The 25048-nt window shown below is 49.7% G+C and overlaps 1 protein-coding gene across 1 annotated transcript in view; it reads right to left on the reverse strand.

Moving 5' to 3' along the window:
• The window catches only part of LYPD1 (LY6/PLAUR domain containing 1), a 111367-nt gene that overhangs the window by 36454 nt on the left and 49865 nt on the right, over positions 1-25048 (reverse strand). Inside the window, exon 2 of the mRNA XM_082261018.1 lies at positions 12670-12804. Within this exon, the coding sequence (XP_082117144.1) occupies positions 12670-12804 (135 nt within the window). The remainder of the gene's footprint in view (positions 1-12669; positions 12805-25048) is intronic.

A 25048-nucleotide genomic window follows, 5' to 3' on the forward strand; every position in this document is an offset into this window, starting at 1 on the left:
GCTTCCGCATACTGCCTTGTCACTGAGACCACCTCCTGTGCTTCCACAGTCCCAGAGATAAAAACAGAAACGTCATCAGCATAAGCCACAACCTTCAAAGGAGGCTCACCAGCGATGACCAAACAATGGTCCACGCTCTAGCCTTCTAATGAAGGGTCGATTGCAAACGCATATAGCAGAGGACTCAAAGGACACCCCTGACGCACACCTGGGCCAACCACAAAGGGCTGCCCAACCCAACCATTAACTTATCTTGCTGTCTCTTTCTCCATATGGCCTTGAAAAGCCTAACAGTCCGCTGTTTTATAAGCTCCCACCATTCTTACTTACAAAAGTCTAGGATAGTTACCTGTGCCTGAAAAAATTCCTCAAAGGATTGTCTTCCTCGTCATCCAGGGCAATGTTCCCCCTAAAGTGCGCGCATGCGCGGACGCGCAGTGAAATTTATGGTCCCGCGCAAGCAGCTATGTAGACTGCGCACCTATTTAGACAGCGCAGACGTGGCGACCGGGGAGCAGAGCGTGCGCCCCAAGAGCACGCCCATTGTGTGACAATAGCGAATGAAAATTCGCTATTGTCACACGGATCCTCCTCCTGGCCAATCAGGGAGCGGGTCCTCCCGCTTTCTGATTGGCCGAAAGGCCAACTCCATGCCATTGGCCGAGGAGGAGGCGCCGGGACTCGGGAGGACGGAGACGCGGGAAGCCGGGGACTGAAGAGTACCGGACCGTCCCTGAGGTAGGTGCACGGGGGGGGGGGGGCTCGCTTGCTGGGTCCAAGTCACTCACGGCTGGTGGTCAAACACCAGAAGATCCACTCAGCCAGGAGGAATCGCTGGAAGTGCTGGGGAGAGCGGAGGATCGCTGCCATCGTACCCAGGGATATCAGAGCTCTCGCTTAGAACGTCCTACTCCTCACTCCATGCAGGTCAGGCAATGCCACGCCCCCCTCATCTTTTTACAGTACTGTAATGTAGCCCAGTTAATATTCTTTTAAACAAAAACAGTTCCACAATAGACGAGGTAGCCTACCCCTATTAAGGGGCCAGATGGCATTTCATACTGTGACTTGTAGTTCCACAATAGCTGAGGTTGCCTTCCCCTAGTATAGGGCCAGCTGGTAGGTTATGCTGTGACTTGTAGTTCCACAATAGACGAGGAAGCCTTCCCCTAGTATAGGGCCAGCTGGTAGGTTATGCTGTGACTTGTAGTTCCACAATAGCTGAGGAAGCCTTCCCCTAGTATAGGGCCAGCTGGTAGGTTATGCTGTGACTTGTAGTTCCACAATAGACGAGGAAGCCTTCCTCTAGTATAGGGCCAGCTGGTAGGTTATGCTGTGACTTGTAGTTCCACAATGGCTGAGGTAGCCCATCCCTGCTATAGGACCAGCTGGCATGCTGTGACTTGTAGTTCCATGGCAGTGGGCTAGTCCAGCAATGAGTGTCACCTATTGAACATTTATTATTACTATTACCTTTAGACTGAGCAATTTCATCAAAAATCGTATATTGTCACAAAAAGTGCATGTTGCCATTAACTAATGAGCTATAGCTTGATAGAATATTAGTAAATCGTATTAACTGTTCACAACCAATTTTACAGTATAGTATACTGTAAAATTGGTTGAACAGTTAATACGATTTACTAATATTCTATCAAGCTATATAGCCCATAGTTAATGGCAACATGCACTTTTTGTGACAATATACGATTTTTGATGAAATTGCTCAGTCTAAAGGTTTGCGCTCAGAAATTTTTTTATTTGCTCAGCACAGTAACATTGATCCAGGGGGGGCTGAATTCAACTCCAGATACCCCTCCCACTAGGTGGCATGTTTGAGGCATTCAAAGTCACAGATAGAATAAAGTGATCGGAAAACTCCACTGCCCAACACAAAGGTGCCGAAAAAGTGGAGTCCATACCTCCCAACCGTCCCGGAATCTGCGGGACTGTCCCGCAATTTGGAGTGAGTCCCGCAGAGCAGGGCTGAAGTCCCGCAAAATCATCTGGCCGGCCATCTCTTCTCCCCCCTCCTCCTCCCAGCTCCGGCCCCCGTCTTCGGCTTCTGCCTCTAAGCGCCAGGATCGCTGCAGCGGGAAACATTCAGAGACACAGACTGTAGTCATGGCCGTCTTTAATGCAGGTAAAACCGGGGCTGTCATTTTTGGGGGGCCCAAAGCAGTTGCCCCTTGCCCACGCTTGCCAAATGTCATGGCTTTGTCTAAGCTGCTGTCCAGCTGTGCTCCATTCCCCGGCTGCATTCCGGAAAGCAGATCCACGGTTGGGACAGCTTGCAGCCATTTCACTCCATGTTTGCTGCCCCTGCCTGCCCACTGTTCACACATTTTCGCCCCCTGTACCTCCCCCAGTGGCGTACCAAGGGGGTGGGGGGGGGGGCGGCCCGCCCCGGGTGCCACGCACTGGGGGATGTCAGCCGGTGTCCTGCCCAGCGTGTTCCGTATAGCAGTGTGAAGGCAGCTCCTTCAGTCCGCGCTGCCGGGGGGGCGGAGCGGTGGCCGGAATAAGGGGCGGAGCCGCGGCGGAAGAAGGGGTGGGGCCTCATCGGGAAGAAGGGGCGGAGCTTCGGTGGGAAGAAGGTGGGTGCCAAAGTGTGTGTGCTGGATAGGAGGGGGATGGGGCAGCTGCATATGAGGAATTCATCTTTCCCTAGCTCCCTGTCCCCTTCAGTGCTCTCCACCCCCCTGGTTTTCCCTGCCCACCCCCAAAGTGCTACCTGTCCCCCCCCAGTGCTCTCCACCCCCCTGGTTTTCCCTGCCCACCCCCAAAGTGCTACCTGTCCCCCCCCCAGTGCTCTCCACCCCCCTGGTTTTCCCTGCCCACCCCCCAAGTGCTCCCTGTCCCTCCCTCCCTCCCTCCCTCCCTCTGTCATCCCTCCCTCCGTCATCTCCCTCTCCCTCCCTCCCTCTGTCATCCCTCCCTCCCTCTGCATTGAAAGGGGTCACGCTGGTTATTCTGCATTAAAGGGGTCACACTGGTTATTTTCCATTAAAGGGGTCACACTGGCCATTCTGCATGAAAGGGGTCACGCTGGTTATTCTGCATTAAAGGGGTCATGCTGGTCATTCTGCATTGAAAGGGGTCAGGCTGGTTATTCTGCATTGAAAGGGGTCAGGCTGGTTTTTCTGCATTGAAAGGGGTCAGGCTGTTTTTTCTGCATTGAAAGGGGTCAGGCTGGTCATTCTGCATTGAAAAGGGTCACGCGGGTCATTCTGCATTGAAAGGGGGCACGCTGTTCTCTCTGCATTGAAGGGGGGCACGGCATGCTGGTCATTCTGCATTGAAAGGGGTCACGCTGGTTATTCTGCATTGAAAGGGGTCACACTGGTCATTCTGCATTGAAAGGGGGCACGGCATGCTGGTCATTCTGCATTGAAAGGGGGCACACTGGTCATTCTGCATTGAAAGGGGGCACACTGGTCATTCTGCATTGAAAGGGGGCACGCTGGTCTCTCTGCATTGAAGGGGGGCACGGCATGCTGGTCATTCTGCATTGAAAGGGGGCACGCTAGTCATTCTGCATTGAAAGGGGGCACGCTGGTTATTCTGCATTGAAAGGGGGCACGCTGGTCATTCTGCATTGAAAGGGGGCACGCTGGCCATTCTGCATTGAAAGGGGGCACGCTGGTCTCTCTGCATCGAAGGGGGGCACAGCATGCTGGTCTCTCTACATTGAAGGGGGCACACCCTACCTTGATTACTGAAGGCCCCTTTCACACTTTTGTGACCTCAAAGTCATGCAATTTTTAACAGCGTTTTTTGCCGCAAAGCAATGCCTATTACATTTTTCTGTTTGTGCCCCCCAAAAGGGGGCATTTGGGTTGGATGGAGCTGGGGTGGGCATATGGGGTGGATGGAGCTGGATGGGGGGGGGGGGTGGATGGAGCTGGGGTGGGCATTTGGAGTGTTTGGAGGTTGGATGGGTGTTTGGGATAGATAGTGCTAGGGTGGGCATTTGGGGTGGATGGAGCTGCTGGGGGCATTTGGGGTGGATGGGGGGGGTGTATGGAGCTGGGTGGGCATTTGGGGTGTATAGAGCTGGGGGGGTGGATCGTGCAGAGTCCGACCCCTGCATACTGTACATTACATACTCCTGTCTCCTGCATTCTGTACATTACATACTCCTGTCTCCTGCATTCTGTACATTGCATACTCCTGTCTCCTGCATTCTGTACATTACATACTCCTGTCTCCTGTACATTGCATACTCCTGTCTCCTGCATTCTGTACATTACATACTCCTGTCTCCTGTACATTGCATACTCCTTTCTCCTGCATTCTGTACATTGCATACTCCTGTCTCCTGCATTCTGTACATTACACACTCCTGTCTCCTGCATTCTGTACATTGCATACTCCTGTCTCCTGCATTCTGTACATTACATACTCCTGTCTCCTGTACATTGCATACTCCTGTCTCCTGCATTCGGTACATTGCATACTCCTGTCTCCTGCATTCGATACATTGCATACTCCTGTCTCCTGCATTCTGTACATTACATACTCCTGTCTCCTGCATTCTGTACATTACATACTCCTGTCTCCTGTACATTGCATACTCCTGTCTCCTGCATTCTGTACATTGCATACTCCTGTCTCCTGCATTCTGTACATTACATACTCCTGTCTCCTGCATTCTGTACATTACATACTCCTGTCTCCTGCATTCTGTACATTACATACTCCTGTCTCCTGTACATTACATACTCCTGTCTCCTGCATTCTGTACATTGCATACTCCTGTCTCCTGCATTCGGTAAATTACATACTCCTGTCCCCTGCATTCTGTACATTGCATACTCCTGTCTCCTGCATTCTGTACATTACATACTCCTGTCTCCTGTACATTACATACTCCTGTCTCCTGCATTCTGTACATTGCATACTCCTGTCCCCTGCATTCTGTACATTACATACTCCTGTCTCCTGTACATTACATACTCCTGTCTCCTGCATTCTGTACATTGCATACTCCTGTCCCCTGCATTCTGTACATTACATACTCCTGTCTCCTGCATTCTGTACATTGCATACTCCTGTCTCCTGCATTCGGTACATTGCATACTCCTGTCTCCTGCATTCGGTAAATTACATACTCCTGTCCCCTGCATTCTGTACATTACATACTCCTGTCTCCTGCATTCTGTACATTACACACTCCTGTCCCCTGCATTCTGTACATTACATACTCCTGTCTCCTGCATTCTGTACATTACATACTCCTGTCTCCTGCATTCTGTACATTACACTCTCCTGTCCCCTGCATTCTGTACATTACATACTCCTGTCTCCTGCATTCTGTACATTACACACTCCTGTCTCCTGCATACTGTACATTACATACTCCTGTCTCCTGCATTCGGTACATTACATACTCCTGTCTCCTGCATTCTGTACATTGCATACTCCTGTCTCCTGCATTCTGTACATTACATACTCCTGTCTCCTGCACTCTGTACATTGCATACTCCTGTCTCCTGCATTCTGTACATTACATACTCCTGTCTCCTGCATTCTGTACATTACATACTCCTGTCTCCTGCATTCTGTACATTACATACTCCTGTCTCCTGCATTCGGTACATTGCATACTCCTGTCTCCTGCATTCGGTAAATTACATACTCCTGTCCCCTGCATTCTGTACATTACATACTCCTGTCTCCTGCATTCTGTACATTACACACTCCTGTCCCCTGCATTCTGTACATTACATACTCCTGTCTCCTGCATTCTGTACATTACACACTCCTGTCCCCTGCATTCTGTACATTACATACTCCTGTCTCCTGCATTCTGTACATTGCATACTCCTGTCTCCTGCATTCTGTACATTACACTCTCCTGTCCCCTGCATTCTGTACATTACATACTCCTGTCTCCTGCATACTGTACATTACACACTCCTGTCTCCTGCATTCGGTACATTACATACTCCTGTCTCCTGCATTCTGTACATTGCATACTCCTGTCTCCTGCATTCTGTACATTACATACTCCTGTCCCCTGCATTCTGTACATTGCATACTCCTGTCTCCTGCATTCTGTACATTACATACTCCTGTCTCCTGCATTCTGTACATTACATACTCCTGTCTCCTGCACTCTGTACATTACATACTCCTGTCTCCTGCACTCTGTACATTACATACTCCTGTCTCCTGCATTCTGTACATTACACTCTCCTGCACTATATACACAATACTGTACATTATATACTTCTCACCAAAGTCTTCATTGTCCCAACAGTTGCTGGTTGCTATGCAGTCTCTGACTATTTTAATGAAGTTCTTCTTTAAGGTAGCTGAGCAATCAAAGCATATTTTATGAGTAATAGGAAGTCTGGGTTTTGTTTACCCTATCCCTTAAGCCCCTCCCACTGCTAAGCAATTGGCCACACCCACAATTTTGTTTCTCTTTCAGTGTCCCTCATTGCGAAGTTCAAAAGTTGGGAGGTATGAGAGTCCCCATTTAAGAAACCTATCTATCCTACTCTGACTATTACCTCTGAAAAGTGAACCCCGTGCTGTCTGGGCAGCGCTTAATGGGCGCATCTACCAGACCTGCTTCCCTAACCATTGCACTCAGGAAAAGGCTGTCATAGCCCAGCTTATCTCTGAAACCTCTCCTGTCTTTAGGCCTAGTAATGGTGTTGAAGTCACCTCCAAAGATAACCTGCTGAGCCGTAAAAAGAAAAGGCTTAATCTTTGTAAAGAGACATTTCCTGTCCCATTTCATCTGGGGACCATAGATGTTAATCAGGCGCAGGTCCTACCCCCTCACAGAGACATCCAAAATCATGCATCTCCCAATCTCTACCTCAATTACCCGTCGGCACGTTACCATACCGGAAAAAAGGACCGCAACCCCGCAAGAGACCAAAAGGAGGGACCACGCTTCCACTCTTCTTTTCAGCCAGATTACTCAGATGGGTCTCTTGCAAAAAAAAATGTCCGCATCAAACTCGCTGAGCAAAAATAAGGCCATATGACGAGCACTGATTTTAAGCTGGCAACATTAATAAGGGGACCTGGGAGCAGAAGCAAGGGGTACCTTGACAGCAGGGGAAATGGGGGGGGGGGTTTACTGGAACTGATCCCCTGTATTTTCTTCCAGCAGGGAGGGGAGAAGAAGGCGGCATAGTGGGGAGGGGGGGGGGAGAGCACACAGGGGGGACACGGCAGCAGAAGGAAGGGTTACCTGGACAGAAGAGGAAATGCCCCCCACATTTGCTGGAATTAATCCCTGCCAGCAGGGAGAGGAAGGAGAAGTCGGGAATCTCAGTGGGGGGGGGGAGCAAACAGGGGGGACCTGGCAGCAGAAGGAAGGGGTACCTGGACATGAGGGGAGGTGGGGGGCATTTACTGGAATTGATCCCCTGTATTTTTCCCCAGTAGCTGAATGGTGCCGGCAGGGAGAAGAAGAGAAGCCGGGAGCGCAGTGGGTTGGGGGGGGGGGCACACAGGGGGGACCCGGCGCAGTAGGAGGGGGTACTTGGACAGGAAGGGAGATGGGGGGCATTTACTGGAATTGATCCGTTGTATTTTCCTCCAGCAGCTGAATGCTGCTGGGAGAGAGAAGAGGAGAAGCCGGGAGCGCAGCAGCGGGGGGGGGGGGAGCACACAGGGGGAACCCAGCAGCAGAAGGGAAGGGGACAGGAGGGGGGATGAGGGGCATTTACTGGAACTCAAATATATAAAGCCAATAAACCAAAAACCAATGTGCTACCAAAATTAAAATGAAGGTAAGCCAAATAATAAATAAATACTAAAGGCTATATTATAGAATATAGCAGCCAATCCCTGTAGTGTTGCCACATACAATAGGAATAACAGAAAAACAATATAGAACGGCGCTGTCAGGGAACTAGCCGCATGAATACGCACGCACGTATTGCAAACGCACGTCCGCTAGGGCGAAGACGTGTGCGTGCTGGCCCACAAAGTGGATGTCCAATCCCAGCACCCTCTGACCTTTAAAAGGATATCTGTGGCACATGAACATTGCTGACTGGTCTTCAGCTTCCTGTTTCCTGTTTCCTGCTTCCTGTGTTTGTTGCTGCTTCTGATTACCTGTTGATCCTGCCAGCTGCACTCTCCATTACAAACTACTTCCAGCCGTGTGCAGTCTGCAACTACCACAGCACTCCTGGGTCCTAGTGCTCACCTCCTCTGGTGTTCACCTGCAGAGATATATTCCTACCATCAACCCTCATCTGGGGCACAGCTGGCAATCCCTGCTTCTTTGGGCTTCGTGCTTCCTGTTACCACCTTCAGGGACACCAAGCACTCAGCCGCAAGGAGAGCCCTCTCGGCATTTCGGCTTCAGGACCGGGTACGTGACAGGCGCTATAACAGTGTCAGAAACATTGAGCTAAATAAAGCAATAAGTGTATAACAGGTAAAAGTGCTCGGGTGCGTCAACTCATAGAAGTGCAAACAATCATACTGAAACAAATTAAAAATGGGAAATTGAATGTGCAAAAATTGCATGATAAATAACGCACGCTATCTGACAAATGAAATGATAATTTCTAGTCCCAAAAAAATAGATATAGTAAAACCAAAAAAAGTGTAAACAAATGTCCAAACAATAGTGATGGAAAAAGTCAGTTTACTCCGTGAATAAAGTAATCCAAAAATTGTAGTGACAAAAGTGCAGTCTCCCAACAACCGATATCCAACATTAAGGCCAATGGCCGCTCACCGTAGTGCAAAATATCACAGCGTGTTCACATGAAACAATCGTTGGTTAAGGTGATTCACTCCATTGTAGATAATTCTCCGCTCATATAAAATAAAACATTGTCTCCACAGTGTAATAAGTAAAGTAACGACTTTAATAAGATGAATAGTAACTTACAGTAACGCAGATATGTATAGACGTAACGGCAAACCAGACTGAGGGGTCCCAGGATTGAAACAGCGAGGAAATTCCAAACTCTTGGTCTCGGTCGTAGACCAGAAGTGACATCACCCTGCTCCTTCCGACGTGTTGCGTCATAATCATGTGACTTTCTCAAGGGCTGGAGGCTGGGTGACCGTCGCCGGGATTAAATAAAGAAGCGGTTATCATGGGAACCGCGTAACAGTGTAAGCAATATTATTTTCACATTCCAACAATGAACGCCCAAGGAACCCACTGCCAGAGCATGATAATCGCTTCTAAATCACAATTACATAGCCTGATAAACTGATGAATGATCAGAGTTCAGAGTAAGCTGTAACTAAACATATCTCTCACCAGTATATACCAGATAACAGAATCACATAAAATCTTAAAAAAATATCATATGAAAATAGCATGACACCATAAAATATCATATAAAAACATATCCTGATTAGCAAGGCTAAAAAAGGATGACACGTTAAACCTTGTAGTAGAACTCAATACCTAATATTTAGATATCAAAATATAGAATTATTTACTTATATAAATTCCAATGAATAAAGAGAGTTTCCTCAGTAATGCAAGAAAAGAACAAGGGGCCTCAAAGCAACCAATTATAAGAATAAAATAAAAATAAGAAAATAATATATAGGTAAAAAATATAAAATAAAAATAAATGAAAAACAAAAGTATATAAAAAAATAAAATGACATGCAAATAAAAAATAAACATGAAAACAAATACTGTTTATATAAAAAGATAAATACAACATAAAAATAAAAGAAAAATGAAAATGAAATAAAATAAAATAAAAGTAAAACAAAAATAAAATAAAAATAGAAATAAAAATAAATATATATTAAAAATAATATAAAATAAAAAATAAAACATCCCTTATACGTACTGACCCATCAATAATTATGTGATCAAAGGGGGTCTGAAATCCCCCAATAGTGAAAGAGAACTACACATAAGTAGATGACTAAATACTTGACCTAAAACTCCCAAAACCAAAAAAGAAAAATTAATCAATATTCAAAAATGAAACAATTAGGGTCAAACCCGATATTATGGCCCAATGGCGCGAGAGTCTGCATCTCATAAATCCACGAGACTCAGCCTTACTAAGAGTAATTATTTTATTACTTCCTCTCCAATGGGGTTTAAACTTCTCTGTGCCCTAACAAAGAAGGGAGGACGGATCTTTTTGATGGCATTCAGCGTAGTGCTTTGAAATACTAAGTTTTGGATAGCCTCATTGTAGATTTTGGATATGTTCTCTTAAGTGTGTGTTTTGGGTCATTGTCATGCTGGAATTCACACCCATGACACATTTTCAATGCCCTGGCTGAGAGAAGGAGGTTCTCACTCAATATTTGAAGGTACATGGCCCCGCCCATCGTCCCTTTGATGCAGTGAAGTTGTCCTGTCCCCTTAGCATAATGTTTCCACCTCCATGTTTGACAGAGGGGGATGGTGTTCTTGGGGTCAGCATTCCTCCTCCTCCAAACACGGCGAGTTGAGTTGATGCCAAAGAGCAGGATTTTGGTCTTATCTGACCACAGCACTTTCACCCAGTTCTCCTCTGAATCATTCAGATGTTCATTAGAAAACTTCAGACGGGCTGTACCATGTGATTTCCTGAGCAGGGGGACCTTGCAGGCACTGCAGGATTTCAGTCCTCCATGGGGTAGTGTGTTTCCAATTGTTTTCTTGGTGACGATGGTGCCAGCTGCCTTGAGATCTTTGGCAAAAAATGACGGCACCAATAAGGAGGCTCTGAAGGCAGGAGAGGGTGAAGACAAGATCATTTCATCCAGGAAAGTTTGAGATCTGCAAATAAATCCATCTCTGTCCGATTTCTCTGGAATTCTCAGGATCTCTGAAGGCCTGGACAATGATGGTGGATTGATGGACATTTCCTTGATGGTGACCTCACTTCTGGATATTTTTATCAGATGCCCCGAGGAGAACTCTAGAGCTCACCCTATTATTTGAATGCTACGCATCGCCAGTTGGTCTAACTTATGAAAGGGCCCCAGGGGTACTGAGACCTGGGGGCCTACAGGATACAAATACCCTTTTATCAAAAACTTCCAATCCTCTAGCATAGCATTTCCAAAACTACTGTTTGGGACCCAAATTGGGTCACACACAAAATAAACGTGGCCTAGCTCATCTGAGCGCATGGCGAGTGTTATAACGCACAGTATAAATTTTTTAATTTTATAATTGTGGGTGGGGCTCATAAGGTGTCACCAAAATCTAAACAAGATGGTGGTAGAATACAGAGATGGCTCAACATACAGACAGAGGCTGACAACAAGGCACTTCTCAGGTAAAGCACTATAGAGTAGGATTACAGAGTGCCGCCTGGGTGAGGAGTGCTTTCCTCCAGAGGTGGTAAGTCAGTTAGACCGCGCTGTCCAGCTGGAGGTGGCAGAGGAGTTCAAGAAGGGTACACTGGTAAAAGGTGGTGGGGAGAGGAATGACACTGACCTGGTTGTAGGGTGAAGGGACCCTGGTGTACAAGGTGGTGGGCAGAGGAATGGCACTGGCATGGTTGTGGGGGGAAGGGACCATGGTGTAAGAGGTGGTGGGCTGAGGTGGTGGGCTGAGGAATGGCACTGACATGGTTGTGGGATGAAGGGACCCTGGTGTACAAGGTGGTGGGCAGAGGAATGGCACTGGCATGGTTGTGGGGGAAGGGGACCATGGTGTAAGAGGTGGTGGGCTGAGGAATGACACTGACCTGGTTGTAGGGTGAAGGGACCCTGGTGTACAAGTTGATGGGTAGAGGAATGGCACTGGCATGGTTGTGGGATGAAGGGACCCCAGTGTAAAAGGTGGTGGGCTGAGGAATGACACTGACATGGTTGTGGGGGGAAGGGACCATGGTGTAAGAGGTGGTGGGCTGAGGAATGACACTGACATGGTTGTGGGGTGACCCAGGGGTGTCCTAACACCCAGTGACTCTTCCCCACTCAACACGTTCATCTGTCAGGTGGGGATTTCCTTCTGACAGGTAAATGCAAACAAACAGCTGGGAAGGTGTTAACAAAAAATATGGCGTGGGGTCCCCCTAGAATCCACACATGACCCTTATCTGAGCATGTAGCCTGGGTGGCCAGGAAAGAAGGGGGTGGACTAAGAATTGATGAGGACAAGGGCCTTATCCCCACAACCATAGCTCACTGGTTGTGGGGGTCTCCAGGCAGGGGGCTTATTAAAATTTAGAAGCCCCCTTTAAAAATACAATTTTTCATCTCAAATAAGAAAATCGGTGTGTGACTGGTGGGGGAAGAGGAAAGGGACAGTGTGAGAACCTCAAATATGAAGATGAAACTGGTATCTACTAAGAGAACTCTATACTTCATTAGCTTGTGTGATTATTCAATTATTTACTACTATTTATGTATACTTTATGTGTATACTAATATTTGATTTTAATTTTATGCCTATATCATAATAGATACAGAAGTTATATCTCTTGATACACATTTTATCTGAGGAAGAAGGAGATGTGTTGCCTTCATCTGTTCCTCCTACCTAATAAACATTTTGATTGGACCTCTGCATGTCCTGATCTTTGTACAGGGCGTCCCTCAATAATCCCCCCCTCCAGAGTCCATCATCTACGGAGCATTCCCATCTGTCAGTCCAGGACTGGGACCATTTACTCTGCACCTTTGTTGTTTATTAGCCCTTTGAAGAAAGATTTCATATCCAAAAGTACCAATACTGGCAGACAATGTCATACTCACCATCACTCTTCTCCATGACTTCCTTCTGACATGTGTCCTGGACATTGACTGTACAGTTGACAATAAATTCTGGGGATGAGCAGTCATCTCGCTGGAATTCTTCACACTGGTAGCACTGGATTTGCAGAGCCAGGCCTACAAGAGAGAGATCAGTCAGACAAGCTCAAGAGAAATAACCTGAGGACTTAGGGTTAGAGTCAATAGCACTCATATTTATGGTTAGGGTCAATAGTACCCAGGGTTAGGGTTAGAATCAGAGTCAATATCATTGTGACTTAGGTTAAGATCAATGGAACTCAGGCTTAGGGTTAGGGTCAATGGCCCTCAGAATTAGGGTTAGCTTCAATAATACTCAGACATATGATTAGAGTCAATGGCACTAACACCCAGGGTTACGGAAAGGGTCAATTGCACTTAGATTTAGAGTTAGGGTCAATGGCACTCAGATTTAGGGTTAGAATCAGGGTCAATGTCACTACAACCTAGGGTTAGGATCAACATCAAGGGCATTTAGACTTAGGGTTAGGGTCAAAAGAACTCAGACTTAGGGTGAAAGTCAATAGCACTCAGATCTAGGGATAGGGTTAGGGTCAGGGTCAATGGCACTTAGACTCAAAGTTATGGTCAATAGCACTCGGACATAGGGTTAGAATCAGGGTCAGTGGCACGCAGACTTTAGGTTAGAGTGAATGTCACTCAGAATTAGGGTTAGGATCAGGGCCAATGGTACTTAGGGTTAGGGTTAATAGCACCTGGACTCAGGGTTAGGGATAGAGCCAATGACACTCAGACCTAGGGTCAATGACATGCGAATGTAGGGTGAGAATCAGAGTCAATGTCACTCAGAATTAGGGATAGATCAGTGACATAGGGTTAGTGTAAGAGTCAATAGCACTCAGATTTAGGGTTAGAATTATTGTCTATAGCACTTAGACTTAGGGCTAGGGTCAGTGGCACTCAGAATTAGGGTTAATGGTATTCAAACTTAGGGTTTGTGTCAATAGAACTCAGACTTGGGATCAATAGCACTCACAGTTAGTGTAACGGTAGTCACTGTCACTGGGAAAGAAAGACAGACACTATAAGTGGGGCCCTTGGAGTAATGTTACTTTGGATTCAAGTTCAAGTCTCCCCAGGACACACAGACTCTGGGACTCTGGGCCCGGTGGCCATGTTGGAGGCGTGGATGGCACGTTGTCAATAAGGACTGCTCCACACAGTCAGACTCATGGCAGATGCTAATGTCATCAGCTCAACCACCTGTCTTCCACTCATTGGTAATTGTCCTGATTTATTCACCTTCTGTTTCTGTCTGGTGGATAATTTGATTAACTCTTGGAGGATCCTTTATGATGGGATTAGCCTTGTGTCGGCTGTACCTCGTTATCTAACCATTGTGTGATGTTTTGGGTAAATATTCGGCTCATTGTTCATGTAGTGACTGACATACTTCTCAAGTGTATAAAACGCCGGTATTCTTGTTCAAAAAAGAGTTCACCCCCAGCATTCAGTCTCGACTAATGTCTGTGGGGAAAGCTATACCTGCTTTGGATTATCGCTATTGGGAAAGTCTACTTGTTATTGCTACTGAGACCAGAGCTACTGCAGCATAACCCTCTACTAGGGGGAAAAGGACGTCTCTAGTGGCGAGACCCGTGTTCCTATCCGGGTGGCCGCCACAGTTAGGGTTAGAATCAATAGCACTTAATCTCAGGGTTAGAGTCAATGGCATTTAGATTTAGGCTTAGAATCAGGGTCAAGGGCACTTAGACCTTGGATAAGGGTTAGAGTCAGGGGCACTTAGAATTAGGGTTAGGACCAACATAAAATGGCACTCAGATTTAGGGTTAGAATCAGGGTCAATTTCCCAAAGACTTAGGGTTAGGGACAGCATCAATAGCACTCAGACTTAGGATTAAGGTTTGAGTCAATGGCACTCAGGTTTAGGGTTAAAATCAGGGTTAATGGCTCTCAAACTTAGGATAAGAGTCAATGGCACTCAGAATTAGGGTCAGGGTCCATGGCACTTAGACTTAGGGTTAGAGTCAATGCCACTCAGATCTAGGGCTAGGGCAAATGTCAATTGTACTTAGACTTAGGGTTAGGGTCAATAGCACTCAGATTTAGGGTTAGAATTAGGGTCAATGGCACTAAGACTTAGAGTAAGGGCCAGCTTCAATGGCACTTAGGGTTAGGGTCAATGGCACTCAGACTTAGAATTAGGGTCAATGGCATTTAAATTTAGGGTTAGAATCATGGTCAAGGGCACTCAGATCTCGGTTTAGGGCTAGGGTGAAAAGCACCTAGACTCAGGGTTAGGGCTAGAGCCAATGACATGCAGATGTAGGATGAGAATCAGAGTCAATGTCAGTCAGACGTAGGGTTAGTGTAAGAGTCAATGACACTCAGATTTAGGGTTAGAATCAGGTCAAGGGCACTACATCTTAGGGTTAGGATCAACATCAATGGCACTTAGACTTAGGGTCAATAACACAGGTTAGGGTTGGAGTCAAAGGCACTGACTTAGGGTTAGGGTCAACGGCACTCAAACTTAAGGTTTGTGACAACAGCACTCATATTTAGGATTAGGGTCAATGGAAATTAGACTTAGGGTTAGGGTCAATAGCACTCATAGTTAGGGTTAGGATTAGAGTCAATAGCACTCTGACTTAGGATCAATAGCACTTAGACCTAGAGTTAGGGTCACTAGCCCTCATAGTTAGGGTTAGAGACAATGGCATTTAGATTTAGGGTTAGGATCAACATCAATGGCACCAAGACTCAGGGTTAGAGTCAATGCCACTCAGACCTAGGGCTAGGGCAAATGTCAATTGTACTTAGACTTAGGGTTAGGGTCAATAGCACTCAGATTTAGGGTTGGAATCAGGGTCAATGGCACACAGACTTAGGGTTAGGGACAGCATCAATGGTTAGAGTCAATGGTGCTCAGATTTAGGGTTAGACTCATTGTCTATGGCACTAAGGCTTAGGGTTAGGGTCAGGGTTAATGGCAATTAGACTTAGGGTTAAAATCAGGGTTAATGGCTCTCAGACTTAGGGTAAAAGCCAATGGCACCCAGAATTTGGGTTAGAGTCCATGGCACTCATATTTAGGGTGAGAATCAGGATCCATGGCACTCAGACTTAGGGTTAGAGTCAATGCCACTCAGGCCTAGGGCTAGGGCAAATGTCAATTGCACTCAGATGTTGCATTAGGATTAGAGACAATGGAACTCAGATTTAGGGTCCGGCACACAGAGTTAGGGTTAGGGAAGTGAAACTCAGAGTTAGGGTCAATAGCACTCAGACATAGGGTTATGTTTAGAGTCAATGACACTCAGATTTAGGGTAAGGGTCAGCACCAATGGCACTTAGACATAGGGTAAAAAAATCAGGGTCATGGGCACTCAGACTTAGGGTTAGGGTCAATAGTACTTAGGATTAAGTTTAGAGTCAATGGCACTCAGACTTAGGGTTAGTGGAACTTAAACTTAGGGTGAAGGTGAATAGCACCTAGGGATAGGGTTAGGGTCAATGGCACTCAGACCTAGGGTTCAGGTCAGGGTCGAGAGCACCCAGACTCGGGGTTAGGGCTAGAGCCAATGACACTCAGATTTAGGGTTAGTGTCAATGACAATGGAAGGGAATGGTGGGATAAGGGTTGCTGTGTGAAGGAATGCAATGGTGGTAATCAGGGCAGGGACAAGGGGTGGGCAGGAGGAGAGGCTGCCCTGGGCACTGTGGTATCATGTAAAGAGGAGGGGAACCACAAGGAGAATGGGGGGGAGGGGATTTGTGTTGGAAGGTGGAATTTGGAGGTGGCAGGGGGGAGGTTTTGTAATAGATGGGGAAATTTGAGGGGGGGATGCTAAGAGTAGTGATTTAGGAGGATTTGTGTTAGGAGGGGGGATGGGGGAGGAGATTTATGCTAGGAGGGGGGATTTGGGGGTATTTTGTGCTGGGAGGAATGGATTTTATGTGGGGGGAGGAGATGTGTACTAGGAGGGGAATATTTAGTGGTAGAGGATTGTGCTAGAAGGGGAGATTTTGTTTTTGGGGGGGTCAATGATTTGTGCTGAGAGGGGGATTCTAGCAGGGGGGCAGAGGAGGAGGAGTTTATGCTTAGGGGTAAGCTAGCTGATTAGTGCACAGGGTTTTTTGGAGGGGATCTCTGCTGACACATAATGCTCATATATCCTGGGTGGGGGTGGGGCAGTTTGGCTTGTTCGCCCTGGGTTCTAGATGACCTTGTCCCGGTAATGCTGGTAACGGTGAAGGTGGTGGGGTGACCTGGTGCAATGGAATGCAGTTATTGGTTGGGGTGTAATGGAAATCCTGGTGGTATTGATGGGAATGGCAGACAGGGATAGCGTTGGGAAAGGCGATGGTGGTGACAGTAATGGTGGAGATGTCAGTGGTAGTGGGATGCTAGTAAATGGACAATCCACCCTCTATTTATTATATCCTCACTTCAGGTTATAAATGGGTGCTCCAACCAACCTGGAGACCTCCTCATTCATCTCTAATGAATAGACAATCAAATAAGTCCACACATCAACGGGATGTGACCTAAGAAGAATACATTTTATTCCGGCTCCCGGTGTCCTCCCATTGCTCCTCCCAGCCCCCATTGTCTCCCGGTGTCCTCCCATTGCTCCTTCCAGCTCCCATTGTCCCCCGGTGTCCTCCCATTGCTCCTTCCAGCTCCCATTGTCCTCCGGTGTCCTCCCATTGCTCCTTCCAGCTCCCATTGTCCCCCGGTGTCCTCCCATTGCTCCTCCCAGCCCCTATTGTCTCCCGGTGTCCTCCCATTGCTCCCCCCAGCTCCCATTGTCCCCCGGTGTCCTCCCATTGCTCCTCCCAGCCCTCATTGTCTCCCAATGTCCTCCCATTGCTCCTCCCAGCTCCCATTGTCCCCTGGTGTCCTCCCATTGCTCCTCCCAGCCCCCATTGTCTCCCAATGTCCTCCCATTGCTCCTCCCAGCTCCCATTGTCCCCTGGTGTCCTCCCATTGCTCCTCCCAGCTCCCATTGTCCCCTGGTGTCCTCCCATTGCTCCTCCCAGCCCCCATTGTCCCCGGTGTCCTCCCATTGCTCCTCCCAGCTCCCATTGTCCCCGGTGTCCTCCCATTGCTCCTCCCAGCTCCCATTGTCCCCTGGTGTCCTCCCATTGCTCCTCCCAGCCCCCATTGTCCCCGGTGTCCTCTCATTGCTCCTCCCAGCTCCCATTGTCCCCGGTGTCCTCCCATTGCTCCTCCCAGCCCCCATTGTCTCCCAATGTCCTCTTATTGCTCCTCCCAGCTCCCATTGTCCCCTGGTGTCCTCCCATTGCTCCTCCCAGCCCCCATGGTCCCCGGTGTCCTCCCATTGCTCCTCCCAGCTCCCGTTGTCCCCGGTGTCCTCTCATTGTTCCTCCCAGCTCCCATTGTCTCCCGGTGTCCTCCCATTGCTCCTCCCAGCTCCCATTGTCCCCGGTGTCCTCCCATTGCTCCTCCCAGCTCCCATTGTCCCCCGGTGTCCTCCCATTGGTCCTCCCAGCTCCCATTGTCCCCCGGTGTCCTCCCATTGGTCCTCCCAGCTCCCATTGTCTCCCAGTGTCCTCCCATTGCTCCTCCCAGCCCCCATTGTCTCCCAGTGTCCTCCCATTGTTCCTCCCAGCTCCCATTGTCCCCGGTGTCCTCCCATTGCTCCTCCCAGCTCCCGTTGTCCCCCGGTGTCCTCCCATTGGTCCTCCCAGCTCCCATTGTCTTCCGGTGTCCTCCCATTGCTCCTCCCAGCCCCCATTGTCTCCCAGTGTTCCTCCCAGCTCCCGTTGTCCCCCGGTGTCCTCCCATTGTTCCTCCCAGCTCCCATTGTCCCCCGGTGTCCTCCCATTGCTCCTCCCAGCTCCCGTTGTCCCCCGGTGTCCTCCCATTGGTCCTCCCAGCTCCCATTGTCTCCCGGTGTCCTCCCATTGCTCCTCCCAGCCCCATTGTCTCCCAGTGTCCTCCCATTGTTCCTCCCAGCTCCCTTTGTCCCCGGTGTCCTCCCATTGCTCCTCCCAGCTCCCGTTGTCCCCCGGTGTCCTCCCATTGGTCCTCCCAGCTCCCATTGTCTCCCGGTGTCCTCCCATTGCTCCTCCCAGCCCCCATTGTCTCCCAGTGTCCTCCCATTGTTGCTCCCCGCTCCCGTTGTCCCCGGTGTCCTCCCATTGCTCCTCCCAGCCCCCATTGTCCCCGGTGTCCTCCCATTGCTCCTCCCAGCTCCCATTGTCCCCAGTGTCCTCTCATTGTTCCTCCCAGCTCCCATTGTCTCCCGGTGTCCTCCCATTGCTCCTCCCAGCTCCCATTGTCCCCGGTGTCCTCCCATTGCTCCTCCCAGCTCCCGTTGTCCCCCGGTGTCCTCCCATTGGTCCTCCCAGCTCCCATTGTCTCCCGGTGTCCTCCCATTGCTCCTCCCAGCTCCCATTGTCTCCCGGTGTCCTCCCATTGCTCCTCCCAGCTCCCATTGTCCCCCGGTGTCCTCCCATTGGTCCTCCCAGCTCCCGTTGTCCCCCGGTGTCCTCCCATTGGTCCTCCCAGCTCCCATTGTCTCCCAGTGTCCTCCCATTGCTCCTCCCAGCCCCCATTGTCTCCCAGTGTCCTCCCATTGTTCCTCCCAGCTCCCATTGTCCCCGGTGTCCTCCCATTGCTCCTCCCAGCTCCCGTTGTCCCCCGGTGTCCTCCCATTGGTCCTCCCAGCTCCCATTGTCTCCCGGTGTCCTCCCATTGCTCCTCCCAGCCCCCATTGTCTCCCAGTGTCCTCCCATTGTTCCTCCCCGCTCCCGTTGTCCCCGGTGTCCTCCCATTGCTCCTCCCAGCTCCCATTGTCCCCGGTGTCCTCCCATTGCTCCTCCCAGCTCCCATTGTCCCCCGGTGTCCTCCCATTGTTCCTCCCAGCTCCCATTGTCCCCGGTGTCCTCCCATTGCTCCTCCCAGCTCCTATTGGCCCCCCGTGTCCTCCCATTGCTCCTCCCAGCTCCCGTTGTCCTCCCATTGGTCCTCCCACCTCCCATTGTCTCCCGGTGTCCTCCCATTGCTCCTCCCAGCTCCCATTGTCTCCCGGTGTCCTCCCATTGCTCCTCCCAGCTCCCATTGTGCCCCGGTGTCCTCCCATTGCTCCTCCCAGCTCCCATTGTCCCCCGGTGTCCTCCCATTGGTCCTCCCAGCTCCCATTGTCCCCCGGTGTCCTCCCATTGGTCCTCCCAGCTCCCGTTGTCCCCCGGTGTCCTCCCATTGGTCCTCCCAGCTCCCGTTGTCCCCCGGTGTCCTCCCATTGGTCCTCCCAGCTCCCATTGTCTCCCGGTGTCCTCCCATTGCTCCTCCCAGCCCCCATTGTCTCCCAGTGTCCTCCCATTGTTCCTCCCAGCTCCCGTTGTCCCCGGTGTCCTCCCATTGCTCCTCCCAGCTCCCATTGTCCCCGGTGTCCTCCCATTGCTCCTCCCAGCTCCCATTGTCCCCCGGTGTCCTCCCATTGCTCCTCCCAGCTCCCATTGTCCCCCGGTGTCCTCCCATTGCTCCTCCCAGCTCCCATTGTCCCCCGGTGTCCTCCCATTGCTCCTCCCAGCTCCCATTGCCCCTGGTGTCCTCCCATTGCTCCTCCCAGCCCCCATTGTCCCCCGGTGTCCTCCCATTGCTCCTCCCAGCTCCCATTGTCCCCTGGTGTCCTCCCATTGCTTCTCCCAGCCCCCATTGTCCTCCCATTGCTCCTCCCAGCTCCTGTTGTCCCCCGGTGTCCTCCCATTGCTCCTCCCAGCTCCCATTGTCCCCCGGTGTCCTCCCATTGCTCCTCCCAGCTCCCATTGTCCCCCGGTGTACGCCATCTTTATATTCCATGTATGGGAACTTTGGATAACTTTTCTGGAATTTCACTTTCTCAGCTGTCTAATATGTCTTGTATTTTTCCTTAACCACTGAATGACCCCGCTTATTTCTGTTAAAATCAGTATTTTTTTGCTAGAAAAAATTCTTAGAACCCCCAAACATTATATATATATATATATTTTTAACAGAGACCATAGAGAATAAAATGAAGATTGTTGCAATATTTTATGTCACGCCGTACTTGTGCGGCGGTCTTACAAACGTATTTTTTTTGTGAAAAAAATACACTTTTTTAAAATTAAATAAGAAAATAATAAAGTTAGCACAATTTGTTTGTATAATGTAAGAAGATGATGTTACGCTGAGTAAATTGATATCTAACACGTCACGCTTCAAAATTGGGAACGCCCATGGAATGGCGACAAACAACAGTACTTCAAAATCTCCAATGGCAATTTTTTAAAAATGTTTACAGGTTACCAGTTTAGGGTTACAGAGGAGGTCGGGGGATGGAATTATCGCTCTCGCTCTAACGATTGTGGCGATACCTCACATGAGTGGTTTGAACACCGCGTACATATGTGGGCGTGACTTGCGTATGCGTTCGATCTGCGTGCGAGCTCGGAGGGACAGGGGGGTTAAAATTATTTTTATTTCTTATTTATTTTCCTTTTTAGTTTTTATCATTTCTGATCACTTTTATTCCTATTACAGGGAATTTAAGCATCCCTTGTAATAGAAATAAGCAGGACAGGGCCTCTTTATGGAGAGATCTGGGGTCAAAAATACCTCAAATCTCTCATTTACACTTAAAAGCAAAAAAAAAAGTAATTTTACTTTTCTAATAAAAAGAAAATCAGCCCTTTAAGGCCATTGGGCAGAAGTGATGTCAGATGTCACTCCAGTCCTCCAGGGGCATAGAGTGGGGGCCATCTTGCCCTCACTTGACTTCCTGCCCAACACTGCACAGTGCCGGATCGTCTTCCCCGCTACTGACGGCTCTGGTAAGCTGGGAAAATTACCGGGAAGCAGTGGAGGGGGGGGGGGAGGGATCTCTCTCCAGCTGCCCATAAAAGTGATCCCGCTGTGAATCGCCCACCCGGAACACTTTTATCAGATTCCGAATCTCCAGTTGTGTAAATAAATCCCGGGATTGTGGAAGTTATTGGCTACCAATAAGAATGGTATTTAACATCAAAGTATCGACGTAAATACATGGAGGGCGGTCGGGAAGTGGTTAAAGTAGAACATTGTTTTCATTGTGGATAGAGTAATGGAGGGTTAGAACCCCTGTCAGATTTTTATTTCGGCCATTGGGGAGATTTACCTTCCCTTCCTATCTTATACCCAAACAGGAAGTGAGAGGAAATTCCTGCAAATTAACCACTTAAAAAGTTCCGGCCTCACCTTTTTTAACTAAAAATCCCCCTATAATACAAATCCATCGCCCTTTACAGAACCGCTATTCTCATACTTACAAGGTGTATAGTATTGGATTTTAGTCAAAATCTTACTTCTAAAACCGCTGTCTGGGTGCGGCCATCTTGGATGTGGGCATCTGAAGCCGCAGTGTAATCTGCTGTGTCCTTCTTCCTGATTCCAGCCTCCTGGGAGTGATGACAAACAGCTCCCAGGATGCAATGCAAAGGAGGAAGTGATGTCAGTGGCCGCGGCCGCAGGGGGGGGAGAAGGAGGAAGTACAATAAAAATGCCCTGAAAATAAGGTAAGGATGACCAGGCCCTATTTTATGATTCAGCACTGCGTGAATTTAACTGACAATTGCGCAGTCGTGCGACGCTGTACCCAAATAAAATTGATGTCCATTTTTTCCCACAAACAGAGCTTTCATTTGGTGGTATTTGATCACCTTTGCGATTTTTACTTTTTTTTGCGCTAGAAACAAAAAAAGAGCGACAATTTTGAAAAGATAACAATATTTTTCCAATTCTTTTATATGAAATTCTCAAAAAAAATGCAAAAATCTAAATTTTTAACGTTTTAGGCCAATTTGTTTTCTGTTGCATATTTTTGGTAAAAAAAATTGCAATAAGCGTATTTTGATTGGTTTGCGCAAAAGTTATTGTGTCTACAAACTAGGTGAAATTTATGTCATTTTATTGTTTTTTTTTTTTTACTAGTAATGGCGGCAATCTGTGATTTTTTTAACAGGACTGCGACATTGCGGCGGACAGATCGGACCCCTGACTGACATTTTTGACACTTTTAGGGGGACCAGTGACATTACTACAGTAATCAGTGCTATACATATGCACTGTCACTGTACTAATGACACTGGCAGGGAAGAGGTTAACAGTATGTGTGATCAAGGGGTTAAATGTGTCCCTAGGGGCGTGGCTTGTGAGATGACCATAGAGACATGCGATTCTATATAGCAGGATCACATGATATCTGTGATCACTTCAGTGAGAATGACAGACGGTTGATGTCCTTCTCTCTCAGCTGTGGGAGATCGCGAGCCGCCGGTCACACATGCTGGCTCCCCAGCTAACGAGCGGGGGTGACAGCGCGCCAGCGCCGGTGCACGCTTGCCCCCTAGGGTCTCCTGAGCGAGCGAAGTAGTATAACGTCGCTTTGCCCAGGAGCGGCTGCCTGCCCCAGTAGAACTGCGATGGGCGGTCGTTATGTAGTTAAGGCAATTCATTGGGACCCCCCAGGTCACCAGAACAAGTGTCCCCATTGGAAGATTTCCCCTCTATTCATTTTATGGGGACAGTCCAAAATTTGGCCCAGTGCCGTAATCAGGGGCTCCGGCGTGCATGCGCTCCGCCAGCCGTGCCGCTCCTTCCGAACCCAGTGCCGTAATCAGGGGCTCCTGCGTGCATGCGCTCCGCCAGCCGTGCCGTTCCTTCCGAGCCTAGTGCCGTAATCAGGGGTTCCGGCGTGCATGCACTCCGCCAGCCGTGCCGTTCCTTCCTAGCCCAGTGCCGTAATCAGGGGCTCCGGCGTGCATGCGCTCCGCCAGCCGTGCCGTTCCTTCCTAGCCCAGTGCCGTAATCAGGGGCTCCGGCGTGCATGCGCTCCGCCAGCCGTGCCGTTCCTTCCTAGCCCAGTGCCGTAATCAGGGGCTCCGGCGTGCATGCGCTCCGCCAGCCGTGCCGTTCCTTCCGAGCCCTGTGCTGTAATAATGGGCTCCTGCGTGCATGCGCTCCGCCAGCTGTGCCGTTCCTTCTGAGCCCTGTGTCATAATCAGGGGTTCCGGCGTGCATGCGCTCCGCCAGCCGTGCCGCTCCTTCAGAGCCCTGTGCCGTAATCAGGGGTTCCGGCGTGCATGCACTCCGCCAGCCATGCCGTTCCTTCCTAGCCCAGTGCCGTAATCAGGGGCTCCGGCGTGCATGCGCTCCGCCAGCCGTGCCGTTCCTTCCTAGCCCTGTGCTGTAATAATGGGCTCCTGCGTGCATGCGCTCCGCCAGCTGTGCCGTTCCTTCCAAGCCCAGTGCCATAATCAGGGGCTCCCACGTGCATGCACTCCGCCAGCCGTGCCGTTCCTTCCTAGCCCAATGCCGTAATCAGGGGCTCCACGTGCATGCGCTCTGCCAGCCGTGCCGTTTTTTCCGTGCCTTGTGCCGTAATCAGGGGCTCCCACGTGCATGCGCTCCGCCAGCTGTGCCGTTCCTTCCAAGCCCTGTGCCGTAATCAGGGGCTCCCGTATGCATGCGCTCAGCCAGCCGTGCAGTTCCTTCCAAGCCCTGTGCTGTAATCAGGGGCTCCCGTGTGCATGCGCTTCGACAGCCTTGCCGTTCCTTCCAAGCCCTGTGCAGTAATCAGGGGCTCCCACGTGCATGCGCTCCGCCAGCCGTGCCGCTCCTTCCGAGCCCAGTGCCGTAATCAGGGGCTCCCACGTGCTTGCGGTCCACCAGCCGTGCCGTTCTTTCCAAGCCCTGAGTCGTAATCAGGGGCTCCCGTGTGCATGTGCTCCGCCAGCCGTGCCGCTCCTTCTGAGCCCTGTGCCGTAATCAGGGGCTCCCGCATGCATGCGCTCCACCAGCCGTGCCGTTCCTTCTGAGCCCTGTGTCATGATAAGTAGCTCCCGCGTGCATGCGCTCCACCAGCCGTGCCGTTCCCTCTGAGCCCTGTGCCGTAATCAGGGGCTCCCGCGTGCATGCGCTTCGCCAGCCGTGCCGTTTTTTTTCTGAGCCTTGTGCCGTAATCAGGGGCTCCCGTGTGCATGCGCTCCGCCAGCCGTGCCGTTTTTTTCGAACCCTGTGCTGTAATCAGGGGCTCCCGCGTGCATGCGCTCCACCAGCCGTGTCGTTCCTTCTGAGCCCTGTGCCGTAATCAGGGGCTCCTGCGTGCATGCGCTTCGCCAGCCATGCCGTTTCTTTTCTGAGCCTTGTGCCGCAATCAGGGGCTCCCTCGTGCATGCGCTCCGCCAGCTGTGCCGTTCCTTCTGAGCCCTGTGTCATAATCATTGTCTCCCACGTGCATGCGCTCCGCCAGCCATGCCGTTCCTTCCGAACCCTGTGCCGTAATCAGGGGCTCCCACGTGCATGCGCTCCGCCAGCCGTGCCGCTCCTTCT

The sequence above is a fragment of the Pelophylax lessonae genome (genome assembly GCF_965119305.1).
Source record: "Pelophylax lessonae genome assembly, chromosome: 6".
Taxonomy (NCBI): domain Eukaryota; kingdom Metazoa; phylum Chordata; class Amphibia; order Anura; family Ranidae; genus Pelophylax; species Pelophylax lessonae.